This window comes from Trachinotus anak, unplaced genomic scaffold (genome assembly GCF_046630095.1).
Source record: "Trachinotus anak isolate AG129_WGS33_773 ecotype Australia unplaced genomic scaffold, CSIRO_AGI_Tana_v1 ptg000011l, whole genome shotgun sequence".
Lineage (NCBI taxonomy): Eukaryota > Metazoa > Chordata > Actinopteri > Carangiformes > Carangidae > Trachinotus > Trachinotus anak.
Genome location: NW_027273862.1, coordinates 11711364 through 11734911, shown reverse-complemented (window position 1 = coordinate 11734911; position 23548 = coordinate 11711364). Strand labels below are relative to the sequence as shown.

The 23548-nt window shown below is 40.5% G+C and overlaps 1 protein-coding gene across 2 annotated transcripts in view; it reads right to left on the bottom strand.

Moving 5' to 3' along the window:
• ush2a (Usher syndrome 2A (autosomal recessive, mild)) overlaps positions 1-23548 on the bottom strand; it is a 208550-nt gene that overhangs the window by 78748 nt on the left and 106254 nt on the right. For both annotated transcript variants that reach the window (XM_071488074.1, XM_071488073.1), the window contains 11 exons: positions 23077-23232; positions 19673-19820; positions 17976-18118; positions 10012-10733; positions 9504-9673; positions 9241-9407; positions 9008-9096; positions 5669-6003; positions 3963-4118; positions 3150-3313; positions 2654-2863 (listed from right to left, as the gene is read on the bottom strand). In XM_071488074.1, coding sequence (XP_071344175.1) covers positions 2654-2863; positions 3150-3313; positions 3963-4118; positions 5669-6003; positions 9008-9096; positions 9241-9407; positions 9504-9673; positions 10012-10733; positions 17976-18118; positions 19673-19820; positions 23077-23232 — 2460 coding nt within the window. The remainder of the gene's footprint in view (positions 1-2653; positions 2864-3149; positions 3314-3962; positions 4119-5668; positions 6004-9007; positions 9097-9240; positions 9408-9503; positions 9674-10011; positions 10734-17975; positions 18119-19672; positions 19821-23076; positions 23233-23548) is intronic.

The window sequence follows — 23548 nt, the reverse complement described above, 5'->3', positions numbered from 1 at the left end:
TTGAGGCCTTCAAATCCAAACTTAAGACTCGTCTTTAGGCCTGCTTTGAGTTAGCTTCCTTTTACAACTTCAGGCATTGTACCTGTTACCATCCTACCGCTGGTGAGTCAGCCTCAGTTTCAATAAATCAGTGAAACCAAGTATATACAGTATAGTCCATGTTGTCCTGCCAACAAGATAACTGAAAACCACTGCACCCTTCTAACTGCTTGTTTATTCCCTCAAGCACATGAGCGCCCAGGCTGTGTTCCTCTCTCTCTCTCTCTCTCACTTCTCCTTCTGCCTTTCTGCCTACGGAGCTATAGAGTCTAGATCTGCGACTGCAAACCACCTGCTCTCTTTCTCTTTCTCTCAACCTAATGGTCGAAGCAAATGGCTTCCCAACCTGGTCTGGTTCTGCTCAAGATTTCTGCCTCTTAAAAGGAAGTTTTTCCTTGACACAGTCACCAAGTGCTCTCTCATGGTGGGTCTCTATAATCAATACAATAAAGAGTACAGTTCAGACCTGCTCTCTATGAAAACTGCCTTGAGATAACCTCTGGTGTGATTTGATGCAATAAAATAAAACCTGAATTGACCTGACTTCTCTCAGCTGAGTGCACTTTCACTTAGAATAACTGATTCTGTACAATCAGCTCACTCTCTTTTTCTCAAGCTCATAGCTAACAGTGAATATTTCTTTGAGACAGTCTCTACCTCTCTGAGTTTTGTTATTATATTCTCTCTCTGTGTCTTTCATTGTCCCTTCAATCTAATTCCTTTAGTTCCTTTAATTCCCTTACTTTACTCCTCCAAGAAATTCTCTGTCAGCACATCCACAGAGGATACTACACCAAAACTCCTATGGTGATTAATATAGTATGGTAACCTATAAGAAATGAGTTATGGACACAGAGGCAAAAAGAAGAGGTGAATTACAGAGGCGCTGAAGGACACTGGAAAATCTGACAAATAGAGGACAAGTAAGAGATAATCTGTGAGAGAAAATATAGGGACAGGGAGAAAAATAAATTAAATGCCAAAGAGAGGGAGAAAGAACAGAGAGTGCTGTTAATTTAACTGTATAATGTTTTCTTCAAATGATAATGGAGATAAAGTTGTAAGGAGAAAAGTGAGAAAGAGAACCAAACACAGAGGTAGTGAATATGTGAGATGGTGTGTGAGACAGGTAATCATATAGACTCCATCTATTATTCTAAGTGAGAATGCACTCAGCTAAGAGAAGTTAACCCAATTCATTTCCTGCCAATGCACTTACCTAAACCCAACCTACTGCTCTACATTTCATTTACTGCAAGATGGCATTATCAACGCAATAGTGCACACTGAGCCTCTTTCACTCATACACACACAGACATACACACATTTTTCTTGCCAATTAGTACTGATGTTAGCATTGCCCTATAGATTGCAGGCCATGTTAGGATGGTTGGTAGGGTTGAGCTGCATTAGTTAAAATATATTTGGCCTTGGTGTGTGTGTGTGTGCATTTGTGTGTGTGCACTCTTACGGCTGTAAAATAATGAAATTACCTCCAGAGCCCTCTCAGTTAAACGAGCCGTGCTTTGCCTTTAGCACCTAATGATTTTCTAATGTTTTTAATGCACTTTTTATTATACTGCTCAGATTAGAGAGAAAGAGAGAGGCCTCTGACATATGATTATACTGAGACAGAGAAAAAAAAACTGACAGAGGTGGTCAGAGAGAGGGAATGAGAGGGAAATGGAAACAGAAAGAAAACAACAGACACAGTAAGCAGCCTCTCAAATATGAAAATGCAGTGATTTGAAAGATAACCCCTAAATGCTGAGATACTGGGCTGAGAGTTGAAGAGGAAATGGAAAGAAAAGTTCTGATGACAGTTGGATAGCCTGCGAAATTCATAACTAAAGATAGTAAAAGCTGACCCTGATTGAAAAGGGGAACACCAGTAGATCCAAGAACTGATATATTTCACTGATATTGCACTTAATATATTCTCTAAAAGCTCCAGATTTTACATCCTGATAAAGAGATCCAGCTGTTCATTTTATAAATATTAATAGTTTAGAGACAGTGGAGAGCTCCATTGAAGAGGCGTATCATAATGATGTTATTGCATATTTTCCATTTGAACATTAAGGCCAGATATAATTGTACTTATTTAATTTTTTCATAGAATTCCAAAATATCTAATCTAATGTTTTGGAAAAGCCAAGGTGATGTATTGTAACTATATCATAAAGTACAGAAATTGCATGCCTCAAAAAGATGTGAGAAAAGTCATGTTTGCCATCTTCTTTGACAGGTAGAACACATCTTGTGTGATTGGCTGTGTGTGCAGTTTGTGCATGTTTGTGTGTGGTGCCAACAGGCATTTTACAACACCTTAAGTCTGCCTCAAACACACACTTTGTATTGATTTCATGCCTCACTACATGATGTGTTTAACATCTCCTATGAAGCACAGAGACACAGAGAAATGCACATGAACTCAGACACCTCTCTTGGATGTATTGAATTTATGTGCTGTACATGACACACTGACATGTACACATGTGCACAGCCACACACTCACATATATTTATGAAGTAAGGATGCAAATTTTAACCAGTCTCTAAAAACAGTCTCTAAAAACAGCTGTTAGCTAAAAATCCCACAAATGTACACGTACCTCCATCCTCTGTGGTGACGTTAACTATTGCTTTAGTTGTATTATGTGCTCCGTTAGACACCTGTAATGACACCTGATATGTGGTACTGGGCCAAAGGTCACATATCACTGTGGAGTTGATCTCAGGGGGTAAAGCCAAGATATGACTTGACTGAGGAGACTCTATTGTGAGAAAGTAAGACTCCACCTCTCCTTGCAGGTCCTGCAAAGCTGAGAAAGACGTGAAGATAGGAGAGGAGTGAGGGAATGGTCAAAATAAGAACATCATTTTGAGATTCTATTATTGCTTTTTGATAATTGTTAAGTGACAGGACAATCTTTACAGAACATCATGCCATGACAGTATGCTTGTATGTGCATCTAATATATGTGTGTGTGTGTTTATTCTTCTGTCCTTGAGAAAAACTATTTGAGTTTCCACCCTTTCTGACCACAGACCTTTGCTGGGCAGACTGTGTGTCTGAGTGTGTGTGTTTAAGACAGAGGGTAATCTTACAGGGTTGTGTCCAGTTGACCTGTACTGCAGTGTGATTGATAGCGTGGGCAGATAGAGATGGAGAGTGGAGGGGAACCCCTGCCATAGTCACCGCAGTAACAATCTCTCCTGACGAGAAGCCCACATCATTATGGACCACTAACTGGTACTCGTATTGAGTGAATCTGTTGAGAGACAATATTTGTGTTAGACAAAATAATAAATGCTACTGTAGATGAGCTCCTGGTGCAAGTACTGCCTGAAACTGTAAATCCCCATTGACTGAATTAAGAAATAACGGATATGATAGTGTTGCTGTGTAAGTGGTATAGGGATGGTCATAATTCCAGTAATGTCTGTCTTTACCTATTTGTTCCCTCTAAAGTTACTAAACGTTACTCTTTTTTTGCAGTTAGTTCTACAAATATAGCAGATCTATTAAAATCTATTAAAGAAACACTCATTTCTTCTTCGTGAGCTTCTCTCTTGGACATTAACAGAAAAAAAACACTAGCAAAGTGAAAAGTGCTGGCACGTTCAAATGTTTGTCAGTTTACTTCTTGAACAAAGCACAATAGAGACACAAACCCGAAAAGAGTACACCCAGAGCCGTTTAGCAAGCATAGAGGAAAAAAAAAATCTGCTTCCACCAAGTGCCAAACTGAGATTAGGGGACGCTGTGTGAAAAACAATTTAATTCTTTGGGATATTTGCTTAATGTATCTTTGAGCGGTATTAAAAGATCGGCATCAGCGGCAGCTCGCCGATCAGCTCTGCACACACGGTTTGCTGCGGCGCCGGCGTTTGCTCTAGAGCTCATTTCAGTAATCTCACCTGCTTAGGCCTTTATCTTGGTAGAACAATTTGGTGCCGGAGTAAACATGGAGCCAGCGATGGAGATCTTCAGAGGGGGGAGGGGACGTGGCTGTTACTGTGGGGACCATGGCGATGGCCAGGGGCTGGTGGGTTTTACGTCTGAGCAACTTGTATCTGAAGGGGAATTTTGAATAAAAGAAAACACACACACATGCATGGTTGGATGTTTAGGAATGCATTAACACACAACACATGTTAACGAATGCGCTAAGATGAGTGCACAGTGCCCTCATGGAAATATACACGTGCCTGCATATGGACACACACACTCATACACACAATTTTCAACTGAGTCTTCTCCTTATCACTCATTTCCTCCTCTTCTGCTGTTTTTCATCATCTCTATTCTTTTGCGCTCACTGTTTCTCACCCCTCCCTTCCTACGCCCCTCCCTCTGTTGTTTTTTTCTGCAGGGTTTGTGTTTTCCTCTCCCCACAGTGATGCTAATTTTTGCTGTAATCAGAGGAGAAGGGCTTAATGCCGCCTTTTAACCAACCCACTTAGACAAACACACAGAGCTGAGCAGAGCAGAACAGAGAGACGGGCTCATGCATTTTAATCGTCTGCCAGGAAAATGGACCTTTATTTTAGGCCTAATCGCCGACAGAGTAGAACAGGACAGAACAAACGCACCAGAATGTGCATTAGGACTGAGAAAACACTGATTAAAAAATGCACAACACATAGCTCATTACCAGGACACTCATGTTAGCAGCTTGTTAACGTGTTCCTATCTGCTCATTTTCATAAGTTTTTCAGCTGCAATTGAACATCTCCAGAACGTTTCTCTCAATAACAACAAGCTTTACATTTCAGTCTCAGCTGTCTGGTTTCTAACTCCAGGCCACAGCCAATGAATAAAAACACTGGGTTGAATCAGGTTATCTAAAGTTACGATGGTTACACAGACTGGAGTCCACGCATATTAGGTCTTCATAATTAGTGATTTTGGATGTGTATCTGCTTGTACTGAGCTATTATAAACGAATGGTTAAATTCCTTCAACCTTTTTTTCAGGGCATTTTGAAAGTAGCTGATCCACTGTGGGAATGCTGACTGAATCATGTTGAGATTATTGCTGTGCAAAGGTACATCTAAGCCTCCTACTATGTTCATTTTGAGGTGATATTCATGTTTTTTACACAGTGTAAATTCTGACTAATAAAGGAATTTCCACAAATACACAACTTATAGTTCCTCCTCTGCCATTTTGTACATTTTAGACTTTGTCTGTGTACACACAACCTCAGATAGCAGATGGGCCAATTAGCCACGGCAAAATTATTTTCCACGACACTTAAATTTAATTCAACAAACAGAACTGTGTCAAAATGTTGTGTGATACCATAGTAAAACAATACTCACTAGACTAGTAAATGTAATGCAGTTAGTGAAAATCAACAGTAGTGTGTTAGACCCATAATGTTACAATAATGTGATTACATTAAAGCATAACATTTTACTCCCAACACTGGCTGTATATCCCCGATTGTACTGGTGTTACTATTGAAGTCAAGTAGGTTGATTGCTATGTTGATTAGAAAGAAAAATCAAGGGAATTAGTCTGTGATGGTGCATCTTTGCAAACCAGTTTCTTGCCAATATACCTTCAACTAAGAGTGAGCAGCAGTGTGGTATGGGTTTGTGTGCGATATCGATGTTACCTGATGTTAGGTCCGTTGGGCCTGCTTGGTGGTAGCCAGGAAATGGCCAGGAAAGACTCACTGACTGCCACTATTGATAGTGGTGCAAGGCCTTGAGGGCTTGTGGGTAATGTGGTAGCTGGAGTAGCCAGGCTTTCTGTACATCCTCCGACTTGTCCACCACCCTTGGAACATGCCAACACAGTAATGCTGTAGTTTGTGTATGGAATGAGATCTGTTATTGTGACGTTGAGCTCAGATGCGTTGCCACTGTTATGGAAGATACGGGGTTCTGGGAGCCGGATCTCATAGCCGTGGATTTCTCCATTAGGAATAAGAGGAGGAGACCATGTGACCTGAAACACAAGTGTTAGATTTAAGTTCTGGGTGGTTCATTTGAAATGCAGTATAAAATAGAATAAGATGATATACAACTTTATTGTCCATATTTTATTTGCATAAAATGGAAATTTGCCTTTGACAACCTGGTAACAGATAAAGTACAGACAGTAAAGGTACAGTACAGAGAAAACTAAGGTCTTAGTTCACACTGTCCTATCATCATCCAACAAAAGTCATCTCATTGGTTGGCTGGACATTCTAAATGTTCTCGGCATACTGAGGACAGCAGAAAGCTTTTAGATGGATGAACTACAGGAAGTCATGGCACAGTGCGTGTGTGTATGTGCAGAGTTTGCAGTGTGTGCACATGCAAGCACATATGTACATCAGAGTGTGAATGCATGTGTGGTCAGGCCTGAGTAATATCAGGACTATCACACAGGCAGTATCCATGTGTGTCACCCAGGTATGTGCACATACAATGTTAGGATGGTCACTGTGTGTGTGTGTGTTCAATTCTCTTGTGGGGAAAGATAACCTGACTTTGACTTGAGCAGAAGATTCCTTTCATCACATTTAAAACAGGGCACACAGAAACACACACAGAAACACGCGCACGTGCACAAACACCATGCTAAAATAATGAAAGCTGCTGGTAATGGAATTGCTGCATGCAAAAACAAAGGCTTGCTGTCGTTGAGCACTGCATCTGATTTGGAAACAGTTCAGTCTGTCAGCATTTCAGACTGAGGATGAGGGTAACTGGCACACACACACGCACACACGCACACACGCACACACACACACACACACACACACACACACACACACACACACACACACCTATGCATATTTGTCTATAAAATAAATATTTTGTTTATACATACAAACTTCTAACTACTATGCCTAGTGTACGTAAATTCAAAAACTGCATGAATGTGTGTACTTACGCACACACACACATACACCTGTGTTCCTGTAATGTACGCTCTAACACACTTTACAAACTGTCATATACATTAACTGATCAGTTAAGAGCTTGTTGAGAGTTTAGGTGATTAAGTGGTCAGTGTTGATGAGAGTATTATGAATGAACGTCAAGAATAATTATTTCTTATGCAACCTTGATATTCATTTAACAAGTGACACTGTGAGATGATACAGGACATACACACACACACACACAGAGACACACACACACACACACACAGGCAGGGTCATGTTGAGTTAGGTAGCTCATTTCCCAAAGTGCGTGTTGGGTGTGCTTTGTGGTGGAAGTCATTTACAGATTGAATAGCCTGATGTAATCTGGAGATGGTGAAGACAGCGGAGACCCTGGGCTGACACAGTGCACTGGGGCTAAGGCCAGTACAGCATGTGTGTGTGTGTATTTGTATATGTGTTTATGTGTATATGAGTGAGAAAGAGAGACAGATGATAAAGTTGAGAGCGAAAGAGAATAGGTGTGTGTGTGTGTGTGTGTGTGTGTGTAAGGACGTGGTTTATGTGTGTGTATCTTTGAGCATCTATGCTTATATATTGACAGAAAACTCAAAGGCACTAAGAGAGTGCCAACCACTGCAGCTGACAATACAAGCATAAAACATTTTTGTTCATATGTCGCTCCGATTGCTCACATATGTTGGTAAATTTGTATTGTCAGGATTTGTCTCAGGATTAAGTCTCAAATCTAAGTCTCAAATGAGTTTTTTTTCCTGATTTGTGGTTAAAAATGAAAATTATCTATGATGGATAACATAGATCCCAACAAGATCAAATCACAATAATGGTTTAATTCACTTCAGTTTATTGACATGCCTTCAGCATAACAAACTAACTAGTTCATATCCATAACTATTTTGGCAGAAATATCTGGTGCCAGAGTGAGAAACTAAACACTTCTAGCTGTGAGTCAGAAAACAAAGAAACAGGTTAGACTGAAGCAGAAATTTGCATTTGGCCAGCTATATCATTCACATCTGCTAATGTCACCTTCACTTGCACACCATTCCCTGTCTTTCTTTGAAAGTATTTTGTGCACAATCCCTGAGCACTACTAAAGCGTCTTTAGTAAAAAAGTATGTGTATAACCAGAAATCTATTTTGTGTCTCTGATCTCATTTTACTTTATTGCATTGCTGTCTTTTTACCATCACAATCTGATAGATGCCACTACTTAAAAAAGAACAAGAGAAGCTAATGGAAAATATAACCAGGGTAATAGTAAGAGAGAGTGAGTGAATACATCAATGAGAAAGGAGTGATATGCAACGAAATAGAGAAAAGACTGAAGGGAGATACTCAAAATCCTCTGTGTTGTCAAGGTCAATTGGTAACCAGGAAGCAGCCTGCCTGTCTGTCCAATTAGCAACAACCAGGAAGGAAAACTTTCCTTCTTGGACCTGTGACCCCTAAAGCTGTGCTGCTGCAGAGATGACAGGGGCGGTTCTGAAATGATGACAGGCATTAGCATTTTTCTGCAGTTAGCATTAGTGCAGGGCTGTGAGTGCATGCATGCGTGTGTGTGTGTGTGTGTGTGTGTGTGTGTCTGTATGTGCATGCATACAATATTGTTTCAGGGGCTTTCACTGATAGGCCTTGATGTGGGATTAGCCAGTGCTGGAATTTAACTCTGGCCCCTCCTTCAAAATGGCCGACAGGAAGGAAGCTGCCTCAGACAGGGTCACAGCCCCACCCATTTTCTGAAGGGGACCTTGAGTTGAATGTTTTTCTTTCTCATTAAATCCCAAAAGGGAGAGACAGAGGAATCAGTGTGACATTGCTTTGTCTTTTCTACTCCACACTTCTGTCAAACCCAGAGTGACTGCATTGTCACTCACTGCATTGTATTTTTTGTATATTTCATTTGTTTGAAGAAATGTAAATACTTTATAAAGTCTACATACTCATTCTGAGATTCTAAAACCTTCTATCATTTAAATGTAACAGGAAATATTGTAATTCACTCTCAGCTTTTTTTTGTAGAAAAAAAAATCAGCTAAAAAATGGTACCCTTACTTGAATTGACTCTGGCCCCAAGACCTTCACCCTTGGTGGACTGAGACCTGCTGGCCGAGAAGGCCTGGTGGTGATGCTGACCCAGGGTCCTGCAAGTATGTAACATATTGTTGTTAAAGATGCTAGTATGAAATGACAAAGGGTGGAAGTATTTATCTTTAAGTTTGTCACAAAGTTGTGAATTCCATTAAACATATCTTGGTCAGATGAATTTAATTTAATTACGGCCTTACCTGTGGTGTTGCCAGCCTGGTTATGGAGCACAAGTCGATACTGATAGCTAGTCCAGGGACTGAGAGCTGATGAAGAGTCCAGAAAGGAAAGAGGTGGAGAGTCTGGTGGGAGCTGGCCCACTGTGGAGACTTGTTTAGTCCCAGCAACTCTACGCTCAATCAGCCACCTATCACCAGCACAACACACAGTAGAAAACAAAAATATAATCCTATACAAGTATGAGAGTCACAGAGGGATTGATTTGTACATGATCAGCTCTCACCGATCCAGTGGGCCATTGCTCCACTCTGGTGCACCCCAGGACAAGAGAACAGAGGTGGGTGTGTCAGAGTAAAGGTGAGGTGCAGGAACCCCTTCAGGGGGAGCTGGGAGGGTACGAAACTGTGGAGATATCCCAGACACTGAACAACCCACACTGGTGCACGCTTCCACCTAGATATTGGAGAACAACTTTGTAATACCACAATGGGACAAGTGTTTCTTATGTTATCATTGTAATGCTAGTGGTTTTCTCTCTTCTTCTAATTCTGACTCCTTCAACTGCCCTGATGCTTTTTCCAAAAACATTCCCTATCCATCACTGGAGAATAATCTGAGAGAAACATTGTTGAACTGCAACATTATAATTTGTATTTACATGTTTTGTTGTTTTTTTAATTGTGTAATATTTTAAATCTTTTATATAATACTAAAAATCTATAATATAATACTGTATTCTACCATAATGTCACCATAAAGCTATAATCTACCACTATACTAATATATAATACCTGGAGGCTGTAGGTCTGGTATGGCAGTAGGTCGAGGAAAGTGTAGCCGGTGGTGTTCCCTGGAACAGTGACTGACAGAGGGGATGAATTTAAGTCCGAAGCTTCACTAAAGGAACTGGAGATAGGGCTTTGGAAGGGGTCTTGTATTATAAACGGTTCAGTGTTAGAGCTGGTTGCATTGTAGTCAGTGTTATAGACTAAAAGGCTGGGGCTTGGCCTTACACTGGTGATATTGGATTCAGTAGGGTGGAGTGAAATGGAAGTGGGGCGATGGCTTGTATTGCTGACATGAGTGGACTCAATATGGTTGTCTTCTGCAATGACAGGCCTCAAGCTAGAGAAAGGTTCAGTAACAAGGTTAGGTTTAGTGCCTTGGATTGTGTTTGAGCTGCCATTAAGGCCCGTGTTGAAAGTAGACATGGATATGTGACTTGAGCCAGGGGAGGTAAGACTAGATGTTGGCCTGAGGCTGTGACCTGAGTTGAGATGTGCACCCTCAGTGTTGGGCAACAGGCCTGATGTAGCACCTAAGCAGGGGTTCAGGGTTGTGCTGGAGTTGGAGACCAAGCTGGGTTTGAAATCTAAAGAAGAGATACAGCTGGGCCAAAGATAAACGGTGTAACTGTTGAGAATGCCATTTGGTTGTGAGGGAGGAACCCAGGTAACTGTTACACTTCGAGAATGAAGCCCGGATACTGTTGGGCTGTCGACTGGTCCTGGACCTGCAGACAAGGGAGATGATGAAGAGAGGATGAGACAGGAAGAGAAGAAGAAAAAAAGCGAGAGATAAACATACTCTTTGTGTGTGCGCTTATAAAGGAATGAGAAATAAAAGTGAGAAGAGAGGATTTGTTCTAAAGAATTATTTGACAAGTAACATCAAGAATGACATCAGAAGGACAAAGAGTGATTTTGCCATCCCTATTCAAGGGATTAAAATGGAAACTCTCCTTCTTTCTCAATTCCTCCTCGAGCAACCCAAGACTGTATTTATGGATTTATGCAGTACTTGTGACTGTTTGAATGTGAGTCTGTGCCTCTTTCAGCACGTGATGGAGGTGATGTGCTGGCCAGACTGTGTTGCTGGGAACACTTCAGCCTAATGTCGCACTGGGTTTAGGTCCACTGTCCTTTCATGTTCACCGTCATTTTCATTGCCTGAGAGCACCTTAACTTCTCATGTCCAGAACACATAATGATCCTAACTAGTATTAGAAGTATGCAGGCAGACAGAGATGCACATCAGAAGGCCACAGACACACATACACGTCACGACTTGTATGCTCATGCAGGAACCTTCACAAGACTAGTCCAAGGGATAGTTCACTGCACGGTAGCTCATTTGAAGGTAATGCCCCCTCCCCCCTCCTCCCCCGGCATTTACATCCCACCGTACTGCTCTATAATGGACACACACAGATGCGTGTCCATATACATAGACACACACTTGTTCTAACGCACACTCACTCAAGCCCACACCCACAGTGATGCAGTATAGCAGTAATGGTGCTGTGTGAAGGGCAAGCAGATCAAGGTGACTGAGCGGACTGAGGGAGCGTGCTGCGTCGCTAAGTGCTACCGCTAACCGCTAACGGCTTTCCCAGATGGCGGTGTGGTATGTGTGTGTGGGTGTGAGTGCGAGTGTGTGTGTGTGTGCAAGTGAGAGACAGAAAGAGACAGAGATTGACAGAGGATGAGAGTATGCATGGATGACTGTATTAGACATAAAGTGTGCAAGCATGTGTGTCCGTCAGTACACATGCACATGAGACAACAGTTGTGTAAGCACAATATGTGGATATTCTGCAGACTACTAACTGATGGGCCTCACTTCCCCATTCTGCTAAAAGTTTAAAATGACTCTTGGTGTAATGTTTACCACAATTCAAATGTTCTGTCTCATACTTTTCAAACCCTTGTGAAAACTTTTCAGAAAATCTCAGCGTTGGTGAATTTACAGATTCACTGACCCTATTTATTTATAAAAGCAACTATGTCATGTTTGACCATGTGCACACAAACATGTATATACTTAATGTAATATAATGGCACAATCAGACACAGAGAGACACACATCTCCAGTAAAGGCACAAAGATAAATTATGATGGTAGCAAGTCGCGCGCGCGCACACACACACACACACACACACACACAATTTTTCTATATCCCACACAAATAAACAACAATGTAAAATGGTGATGTAAAGCTTGTCTGATTTTACAAATGGTCCCAAAAAACACCACATCTTTCCTTCTGTCTGTCTGTCTTTTCCTTCCTCTCTTTTCCTTTCTCTGACCCCTTCCCTCCCTCTTTCCCATCACCTCTCTCATTTTTGTCTTATTTGTGCTTTGTGTCGCAGTCTCTCTCTCCCTTTTGCTCTCTCTCTCTCTCTCTGGGCTCCCTGCTAAATAAACAATGCAGAGAGTTGACCTTTTGGGTTAACAGGTTTTTATGCTAGCTCTACTCAGCACTCACACTGATTCAATTACCACCAAAGGTCCACTGAACCCCACGAATAACCAAGGAGCCCGTCCCCCTGTCTGCCTCTGTGCTTGTCTGCCGGCCTCTCTCCATGCCTCGCTGCACGCTCGTTCATCTTTGCGGACAGTTGGGGTGTCTCTCTACCTGTTTGTCTAATTTGACGTTCTGCATCCTTCTGTCTGTTTGACAATATTCTTGCCTGCCTTTCTTTGTCCTGAGTGGTCATGATGTCCACTCCAACAACAGACATGAAAGATGCACAGAGAGGTGGACAGACAGAAAGTCCTGAACTGCAATTAATTTCACTACAAAAGACAAACCAGTCACCTTGATCCAGCCCCCATCAACCAACCAAAATAACCCCCGTTGTTACCCCTGATTCCTCCCTCATTCCCTCTCTCCTCCCTTCCCCCATCCCCCCTCCCTCTAAGTGTTGAGTGTTATTTAGGCTTTACTGGCGCGTGTAAAATTCTGCAATTTGAAGGGCTGTTAAGTTTTTCAATTGAAATTTTCATTTAAGATGCAGGTGATGCTTTTTTCCTTTTTTTTATTTTACTGACGCTTTACTGCTCTCTGGACAGGAGGGAACGAGTGTTGAGGGAATGCGTTGTAACCACTCTCTCTCCGGTTTCCTGACTCCTTATCTATCTTTCCCTCTTGCTCTCCCTCCTGGTCACCTCTTCCATTTTTCCATCTCTCATTCTCCCTCTCTCCAGTGCTCATCTTTTCTCCTGTCTCCCATACCCTTTTACCTTTTCTCTCTCCCCTGCCTCTCCCACCTTTTCATTTCCCATGCCTTTCCCTCTTTCTTCCCCCTCACCCTTCATCCCCCCCCCCACACCTCCCACCCGTACTCCTCCTCTCTCCAGTAAAACACAGTAGCAGAAGGCTAAAACAGGAGAGCAGGGCCGCCAAGCTTTAAATCACATTTATAAGGATTTGGTTAGCATAGTAATAACACAATCAACTGACAAGGGCTGGGAGAGGGGGTAGAAGGAGTGTGTGAGTGTTTGTGCGTATGCATGTGTTCTTGTGGGTGGATACATGTTATGCAGCTTCTTGTGCATGTTTTTGTGTATGTGTGTGTAGGTGTATATTTAAGTGTGTACATCTGTGTGTATCCATGTGAAGAGAAGAGGAAGGGTATTATTTTTAGCCTTGCAAAGGGTTCTGTGTGTGTGTGTGTGTGTGTGTGTGTGTGTGTGTGTGTGTGGGTGACTGGGCTTTTGAAGGTGAGTCGAGGCTCCTAGGAGTCATAATGAGGACAAATGCTGAGCTTTACTGTTATCAAGATGCTTACGACACGGTGTCAAAACGTGACAAGCAATACGGTGAGAATTTACATTGCATTTCATATCTTTACTTTTTCTACAGATTACTTAATGTCATTGCTGCTTTAGAAGACACTGAAGAGGCAGTGAGATGTATGATGTATGACCAAGGTCATGAACTTGATTTGTATCCATAACATCATGAGTATGTGAGATGTGCATTAGCCTTTGAGTAACTACGACCATCATGATACCTTTGAAATGTCAATCATTCAAAATTTTCAATATCCTTTTTGGACACTTACTATTTGTAGTGATTAATTTAATTCTAACCTCGTGATGGATCCTGAATTACAGGCAGCAAACAAGAAGTTGCAAAGTAATATATGGCTTTTGAAATATAATGTAGAAATATGCTGGTGTGTCAAATCAGCGGAAATGATTGGGTTTAGTAAGGAACGCAAATAAAGACATTACATTTACATTAAATTTACTCATTTGTTGGACACTTTTATCCAAAGCAACTTACAAGTGAAGGACATCAGTGACGCTTCAGTGCAGCAGAAAACCTTGGTGTAAGTTTTAGGTACTAATATATAACATAACAAAAAACACCCTTCAGCATGTGACTGTTGAGAGTTTATTTAAATAACTGCATATTTTCCCATTGGTTCTGGCGCTATCATTAACACAAAAATAAGCAACATATACATACATGTTCAGGTACTGAGTATGTAATAGCGTACATAATATATTCTCGTTACCTTGTGATATGCAAAATAACAATGGGATAATGCTCACATTTCTTCAACATTTCCTTGGGAAAACCATGTGAACAGAATACTGGGAAGTAAGGTAGAGTATTATTTTATTAATGCAGTCACTCATTCATTAAATAACATGAATTCTTTGTGTTCTGTCATTACCTCTAACCTCATTTCTGTCCTGTTTTTCTTCTTTCCCACTCTGCTTTAATTTCAGTTTGGTAAAACTGTGTTTTTAAAGCTCTCTCTTTCTCTCTCTCTCTTTCTCTCTCTCACTCTCTCTCACACTCACACACACACACACACACACACACAAAATCACTTTTATAAGACTGCCTGGCTAAGATCATTTTATCAAAACAGTGCTTTATTCATACTTTCTATAGCACACACACACACACACACACACACACACACACACACACACTGTCTCTCTCTCTGTCTTAGATCACTTAGCTGGTGTGAACATGGGAGTAGACAGAGGAAAGGGAGCTGTCCAACACGGCTAGAGTTTATGTTCACAGGAGCCGTCTGTCTGTTCTGCAGCAGCAGGAATTCATAGGGACCAAATTACATTAAAAAGATGGATATAAAACTTTAATGGAATGATAAAAAGGAAAGGAGGAAGCGTGGGTCTCTCTTTCTCTGTTCTGTCATTAGCCGCCTCTTCTCTTCCTCTTTTTTCCTCAATTCCTCATTTTACCTTTTTGCTCTCTTCATTTTTTCCTCACTTTTCCTCCCAATTCTTATCTTCTTTTCTCTCTATTCTCCCTTCTGTCTCTAAATAGTCAAGTACCTAGGCTGTCTTTCTGTCTTTTTGCAGACTGGGCTTCACTTCTTCTTTTTGACAGAGTATGAGAAACAGGTGTGACAAATGGAGAGAGACAGAAAAAAGAGAAAATATACAAAAACACTCAGGGAAACAGAGAAGGGGCTGAAGTCATAAAAGAGAATATATACTTGGATCCATATTATTAATGAAGGTCCATGTTAACATACACTAATGTATATGCAGTTCTTTAACAACATGGAAACCTTGCAAGGTTACAGCTCACACATATACACACAGATCAAGTTAGAGGGATCTCTTCCGAAAGGGGTAAAACCCAAAGGACCCCTACACTATAAAAAATGAGCATGTGTATTCAGTCTCCTGTAAGTCACTTGATCATACATATGAATGTGTGTGCGTTTATGAGTATGATTGTTCGGTTTATTGCCAAGTTAAGATTTTATGTACTTGTGTTTGTGAGAGTGAATTCTTTATGTATGACTGCCCCTAAACTAAGACAACAACAATCACATTATAACCATTGGCCTTGATATACATGAACTCACACTGAATGAAATGTTAAAGTGCTTGTTATGGTTGTCATTTTTTGTAGCGTGTGGGAGAGGAGATTAGGAGGAGAATGCAGCCTTTCCTGTCACTGCCAAGATGACGAGAGGATGGGTTTATGGTGACAAATTACACATCACTGTTAGGAAAATCCAGTCTGGCTACATTAGGCTTTCTCCCATCACGGGTTTAAATCCCATCTTATTACAAGCTTCCATACCTATCATGTATTCTATTATTGTGGTGATTGGACATTTTCCCGCTTAAACAATAGCGTATGTCCATGAATGGATGTTAACATTCAAATGTAAAATGAGACATTTAATTATTAGTAATCATTTTAATTACGAAACAGGGAGCTGTGAATAGGAATGAATGTGAACATTGTATGTGAAACATTTCTATGGCTGAATGTCTCAACTGGGTGCAGGTTAAATAGCATCCCAGAGCCCTGTGTTTTCATGATAAAAGGTAATGCATTATTGATTAATGCTGATTGATCTGTTGCTGCGTCTTGCTTTGTAGACTTTTTGAACTTCAGCCCTATCAGTTCAGTTCCAGTTAAACAGAGATGGAAGTAGATAGTTTGTCTGCATGAAACTTCAAGAGTGTGTGTTATTGCTTGTGAGCGCGAGGAGGTGTGTGATTGATAAGGAGGACAAGGAGGTGTGTGTGTATGACACATGTTCTCAGTTTGTGTGTGTGTGTGTGCGTGTGCGTGTATGTGGGAGTCTGAGAGAGGCAGAAAGAGGTGAAAGAGAGGGATAGAGGTTTGAACGGTGGGGTACAGTGTGATTGAATGGACATCTATTACAGTCCACACACACACATACAGACACACACGCACGTAAAGCTGCCCATTTTCACTTTCACATTAACATAGGTGAACACACAAACAAAAACACAAATATTGTCCACCTTATCTATAATTGTTGAGTACATGGAAAAAGGTGTTATAAAAGCTGACCTGGGGAATGTGTGTGTGTGTGTGTGTCCGTGTATGTTTGCTAGAGGGAATTCAATTCTGCATAGCAAAGAGAAAAGCAGAGGGCCATAATTTAATGCATCCTAAATGTCTGCAGTTGTGTGTGTCAGAATGATTTTGTGCTCGTATCACTGTGTGCAACTGCATTTGTGTTCATGTAAATCTACACTGCACACATATGTGTACGAACACATTTCTGTGTGTGTACACATGAGTATGTATCCAATGTATGCAAATCTCAGCTGCTTAATGATAATGTATGTGATAATAGCGTGGTACTAATTAATTTATAACTTTGCACTGAGGAGGCTGTTCCAGTGGCTAATATGATTCTATTACAGCAATTAGCCCACAATGACACTGGCTAGGTCACTCACACACAGACACACACCTTACAGTATGCAAATCTCACTTTGTCAGTGTGTTTCACTCAATCTTGCTTGTGCCAGTGTTTCCATCACCTTCTTCATTTTTAGTACATTCTGTGGCTGTCTTTCTTCCTTATTGTCTTGATCATATTGAGCGCCTCCACTAACATCTACAAATGAACACACTTGTATAAAACAAAACCTTGGAGGCTTCCAGGGAATAAAAGAAAACTGGGCAGAGACTCTGTTTTCCACACCACAGGCCATATGTTTAATGTTCGAGAGCATTGTTTAGATCATCACCTAAAATCAGGAGATCTGTCAGACTCCTTGAGTTTAACTTTGACTCAGCAGCACTGACGGCCAATTGGTGGCAGAGGCCAACTAGCAAACAGCTGCTGCCAGCCACCTGCCACCCAGTCACTTGCAAAACTCGGCAGGACTACTGACATGAGCACCCAGGCATCACAATTGAGTATGAAAACACACTGCCACCAACCACTGCCAACAGGCAGCCTACAGAACAGCAGTACTGAGTGTTTCTCTAAAGGAACATCAAGCCTGTTCATGATGACAAAAGGAATAATGTGTCTTTTTTTCATGGTTATTCATCAGTGGCTTTTCTCTTTTGCGGTTTTTGCATTGTCTGTGTGCACCGGAATTGTTGTGTAAATGCATTTATCTATGCTTAGTAAATAGGTTAAAATTTTACATGTGCAACTTGTGTGTATGAGTACTGTATGTACTGTACTTACTGTCCTCTGCAGTGCGCAGGGTTGCCCAGGGTCCAGCTGTGTGCCCATGTGTGTGTGAAACCACCACTCTAAACAGGTACTGCGTGTACGGCAACAGGCCCTCTACATGATAGGAAAAGGTGTCTGTTGCGTTTTCTACAAGCCTAGGAATAGATGGACACAGACATAAATACATGTGTTGACACACAGTCAGATCTGGTCAAAATGTGCTATGGAGGAATCAAACAGGTGGTCAAACACAGACAGCCAATTTATTTTACAAATGGTGATCTAATCTAGTACTTAGAGAACTCCACATGCACTGTTCCTGATGAACAATTGGATCTGACCAACATGTGGTATATGTATGTGGTAAACAGTATGAACTTAATTGTCACCACTACTTTACCATTGCTATGGATGCCATTTGACATGGCCATGGTTGATGTTATGATTTATTTTCATGTTTTTTTAATATTTAGCAACTCTTTAACTTCAATCTTAGCCCAAAAAAATTATCTTTCAACTTTATCCAGCATCTTCTGTTTTGCTCTTTAATGCCCAATCACATAGATTCAGCACTGAGCAGCTCCACAGAGAATCAGTTTCTGCCCTCACATGCTTCTTAAACAGAAATTAAATATAAAACTGATCCCAATATTATTTAGACAACATAAATTAACCATTTTTATAGTGCACATGTGGCAACCACTCCAGGATGAATGATTTTGGAAATTTGGTCAGAGGTGAAAGATGACAAAGATGTGAACAACCACAAAGTATTTATTTTGTGTTTAGTAATAAAAGGTTACCTGGAGATAACAGTTTTGTACGTGGAACATGGTTAGTCCATATTAAATATCATATAAGACAGTAGCTTATTGCAAGAAAACTTGTTGTATCTGTTTTATGTATTCCAATGAGTTCTTTCTAAATTAATTCCATTTTAAGTGTGATGTTATCAAAGTCAAGAGACACATTTCATGATCACTAAACAGTGACTATCTTGGCAATATGTGCAATATTTTCAAAGCTTTTCATCACAACCCCATGTCATACCTGAGCCCATATCATATAATCATACAAAAGAATCTACGACAAAGTAAAAGAATATTGTCATAAATGAGGGACCGTTGACCATTTAGCATCAGATAGATAGAAGGGATGAATGAATGAATAAATCAGGGAACAATGAGATTTCCATAGCAGAAGAGGAGGAGGGCATGGCTGTCTGATATATAATACATGTAGCTAGTCATTTATTTATTACCACAGAATGAGAGCCTCCTCTTCTTGGATTAAATTGCAATTTGTTGTCAGGAAGCATGTAATGAATACATATCAGATGCACACCCTCTCTCCTTTTTATTCTATCACATTTTCTCCCTCTGCCCCGTCTCTGATTTTTTGTCTTTTTGACTCTACCCCCGTCTCACCGCCTCATTCCCTCTCTGTTTTTATGATGGTCTGTCATATTGGTGTGACATATTCAGCTGCGCTGTATAATGTATCCCTTTGTATGTACATGTATATGCATATCTGCATGCTCACATTTTTAGATGAATATATGTGATATGTATCTGAGAGTGACTGTCATTTTCTTCTTGCTGTTTATTATCACATGTCTAAGTCTCAGACCACTTGCATGTCCTGTGGACTTGCAAACTTGTCCAACTGTTTATCTACTGTGTGTCTACATTTAATGCTCTCTCTCTCACCTTATCACTGGCCTCTGTGGGGATGTCCTCATTTGCAGGCTGTAGCGGAGTGGGCCCGGTGCGTTGGGGTGGGCAGGAGGGTACCAGGAGACATTCAGACTGTCACTAGCTGCATGTACCAATGTTGGAGATGACAACCCATCTGGGGCTATGAGGAGAGAGAGAAAAGATGGTGAGAGGGAGACAGTATGAGGGAACAGGTGATGAGTAAGGAGATGAAGGGATTGAATAAGAACAGATGAGGAGTAAACAAAAAGAGCAAAGAAAAAAAGAAAATATACAAAAGAAAGATTTTTTAAAATATGTAAATTTTATATTGACATTGCTCAACTGCATTCTAAAAGACTGCCCTCCATATAGATATGGCTCTGCTTGGAGTGGAGTGTAAAAAGAAGAGATAGCTGTAGAAAGAGGAGACGGGAGTGAAGAGAGGACAGAGGGGGAGAACAAAAATATACCTTGAAAAGAGAATGCCACAACGAGCCTTCAGACTTACTGATATATCACAACTTGTCTGTCTTGCACACACACAAACATGCACATAAACACAGTGTTATGACCCTGCTCTCTCAGTAGAGCCCCTCTCCTCCAGCTGAACATGATAGCATACTGTTAGTGTTGGAAAATCAGTAAAAACATCTTGATTCAGTAAGATTGCTGAGCTCTTAACAGAAACAGAGAAGATGCAAGGAAAGACAGAATAAGAAAGAGATAAGGACAACAAACACAAGGAGAAAATGAGAGTGACCATAGTGTTGACTATGTGAAATAAGAGTAGGCCCTTTGATGTATAAAGTGACCCTTCAATCAAACACACTGGTCTCTGTCCACTACAACAAGACTGATTGCTGAAGACATCTTATCGGAAAGATGGCTGTTACACACACACACACACACACACACACACACACACACACACACACACACACACACACACACACACACACACACACACACACACAAAATGATCTTTGAATACTGGCTCAGAATACATCAGTGGTGGTTCACCAACATAAATCACCATTCATTATCTTAGAGCATGTACAGAAACACACATTTTAAAAACATGACACACTCACACACACACACACACACACACAATTTTATGCCAAGACCCATCTACATATGTGTGAGTGTGTGTGTGTGTGTGTGTGTGTGTGTGTGTGTGTGTGTGTGTGTGTGTGTGTGTGTGTGTGTGTGTGTGCATGTTTGTGTGTATTTGTGCAGTTTTGTTAAGGGCTTACATTGTGACTGTTTACAGCTTTGTCTGTATAGTTTTGTCAGTACCTTTACGTCCACTTTGTCTCTTCCTCTCTTCCCTTTTTGTGCATTTATGTGTGTATATGTAGGTTGCTGGTGCTAAAGACTTACTGATTCATTTGTTATAAATCTGTTTTAAAAAAGGACAGCTTGGACTTGAAAACAGAAAAATTAGAACAAAATCAAAAAATCAACATGTGGAAACTGTGAAGTGCCACCTACATTCAGCATTTAAGGATGTCAAGTGCGGGTGGTGTTTGTTTTCACTTTCTTGTAGATCCAAAGCACTAGTGATTTATATTTTTGCCAGTTTAATGATTGTTAAAAAAAAACAAAACATGTTTTTACAGCCAAAAAACATTTGATAAATTACTGGATCAATAAGATAAATCCAAATTAGAATTTATAATCAAAATGTTTTCAATGCCCATCCTAGTTTCTATTTTTTAATAAAGAAGATCCTACTGTAGATCAGTAGGCCATTTCCCAAGTGTGTGTGTTCTTCAGAGGGAAAGTATTCGTGTGTGTAATTCTTGAAACACATTGATTCCGCTTCTTTGAGACACACACACACACACACACACACACACACACACACACACACACACACACACACAAAACACATACATCACAAAGACACACACTGTTGGTGAGCCTGTGTCTCTCTCATGCTGTGTTAGCAGGTACAATATCAGAGGTGTCACTAATCGTTTTAAACTATGCACTTTTATGTTCACTTCTCTCTCTCTGCTCTCCTCCTCCTCTGCTCTTCTGTCTCTTGCTCGGCTATCTTCTCTCTGTTCTTTCATAGAACAAGGACGCATCAAGACAGTTTGCCTTAAAGAAGTCTAAAGAGATGCCAGAGGCACAGAGGTAGAAAGAGAGATAGAAAGAGAGGAAACGTCTGGTATTTAAAATTTATACTTTCTTATGCCTTTGTTTTGAACTTGAACAGTAGAACTTTCCGAAGTCTGTCTTTTGTTGTTCTCTGACTAAGACATGGGTGTGGTGTGTGTCCATGTGTATGTATTCAACACTTAAACGTTAGCTAAAGTGGTAAAATATGTGGTGTTTATAGGTGTGTCTGTTGTTACTGCGTGGTTACCATTATCTGCTCTGATCAGCTTTGACATTTATTAGTATGCACAATCAGCCTTCTACACACACACACACACACACACACACGCACACACACACACACACACACAAACACACACACAAAAACACACAGAAAGAGGCTGGGTAAAATCAGATGTATGTATTCAGACCATTAGGTGAAGTCAATGATGTGCATGTGTATGTACTAAATAATTATTAATTTTCTTTTGCAATGCAAGCTATTAAAATGAACTTTCTAGTTCACGAGAATAGCATGTAAAATCAGAGTAATGAGATAAAAGTGTTACCCTGGTTCATTCTTGTGTGTGTAGAGTCCGAAACAAAGCTACAATTATAGGCATTCAATTTAGAGCACAGACAATTCAGAGGTCGACAAAAGTGCCTTCTTCCAAAGGACGCCATTTTTTCTCAAAGGAAGGAATCTTCTATCCCTGGCTATGTGACTGTCATGTTTTAGTCATTCACTGGCTGCATCATGCTGATTGTTTCCACACTGTTAGTAGTCAGTTAGTTACTTAAGTAGCCAGTGCAAAAACATACAAACATGCAAAAACACATGATTTTATACCCAGTTCACAGTCCTTCAAAACATATAAATACAATACAATATATACAAATACAATAATAAACATATAAATTGCATTGATCAATTAACTTGAAGAACACTTGTTGGATGTACAATACATGTTTGATGGGTCATGCCTGCACTCAAAGCTCAAAATGAACCTTCCTACATGTGACTGGGTGAATGGACCACTTGCTTAGATGTCAGGATGAAATCTACTTACCATAAGTTTCTGAATAAATCTGAAAATTATGCCATGCATTTGCACATTAATGCAACCCTTTATTTTTAATATTTATGAAGGTGATGAGTCCCTTTAACATATAATATATAAATATGTATCTGATCAGGACATATAGATTTATATGTTGGCTGTGTGCTTAGATTTCCAAATCAAGCTCGTAACACATACTCTGGTGGTGGGAGGAAATTGTTTACTATTTGTTGTGGGTGTGTGTACCTGCTGGGGGTGTAGTAACATTGAGTGGCAGGCTCTCAACACATCCCTGTGTGTTACACCCTCTGATCCAGAAGCTGTAGTTGGTGTAAGGCTGTAGGTCAGTCACAGACAACCAGCTGCCGGCTGCTGTATTTCCATCTACCACACCATCACCATCTAAGAGACAGAGAGTCACACAAAGACAGGCATGTAAGGTCTTAGGCCAAGCAAGCTCTATATATCTAGTGAGGAGGAAGACGGTGATGTCTTACACAGATTATTTTCATGGCACATTTATTTATTAGAGTCATCACAGTGATGGCAGAAAAGCGATTCATAAAAGATAAAAGAGTTCAAGGGAGAGGAATACTGACTGAGATTAAGTGAGAGTGATCAAAAGAGAGAGGCCTCCATATCGAGGTTATGCAAGGATAGTCAAAGAAAAAGGATCAGAAAATTACACCATGGAAGCCTATCCAATATATTTAGATGG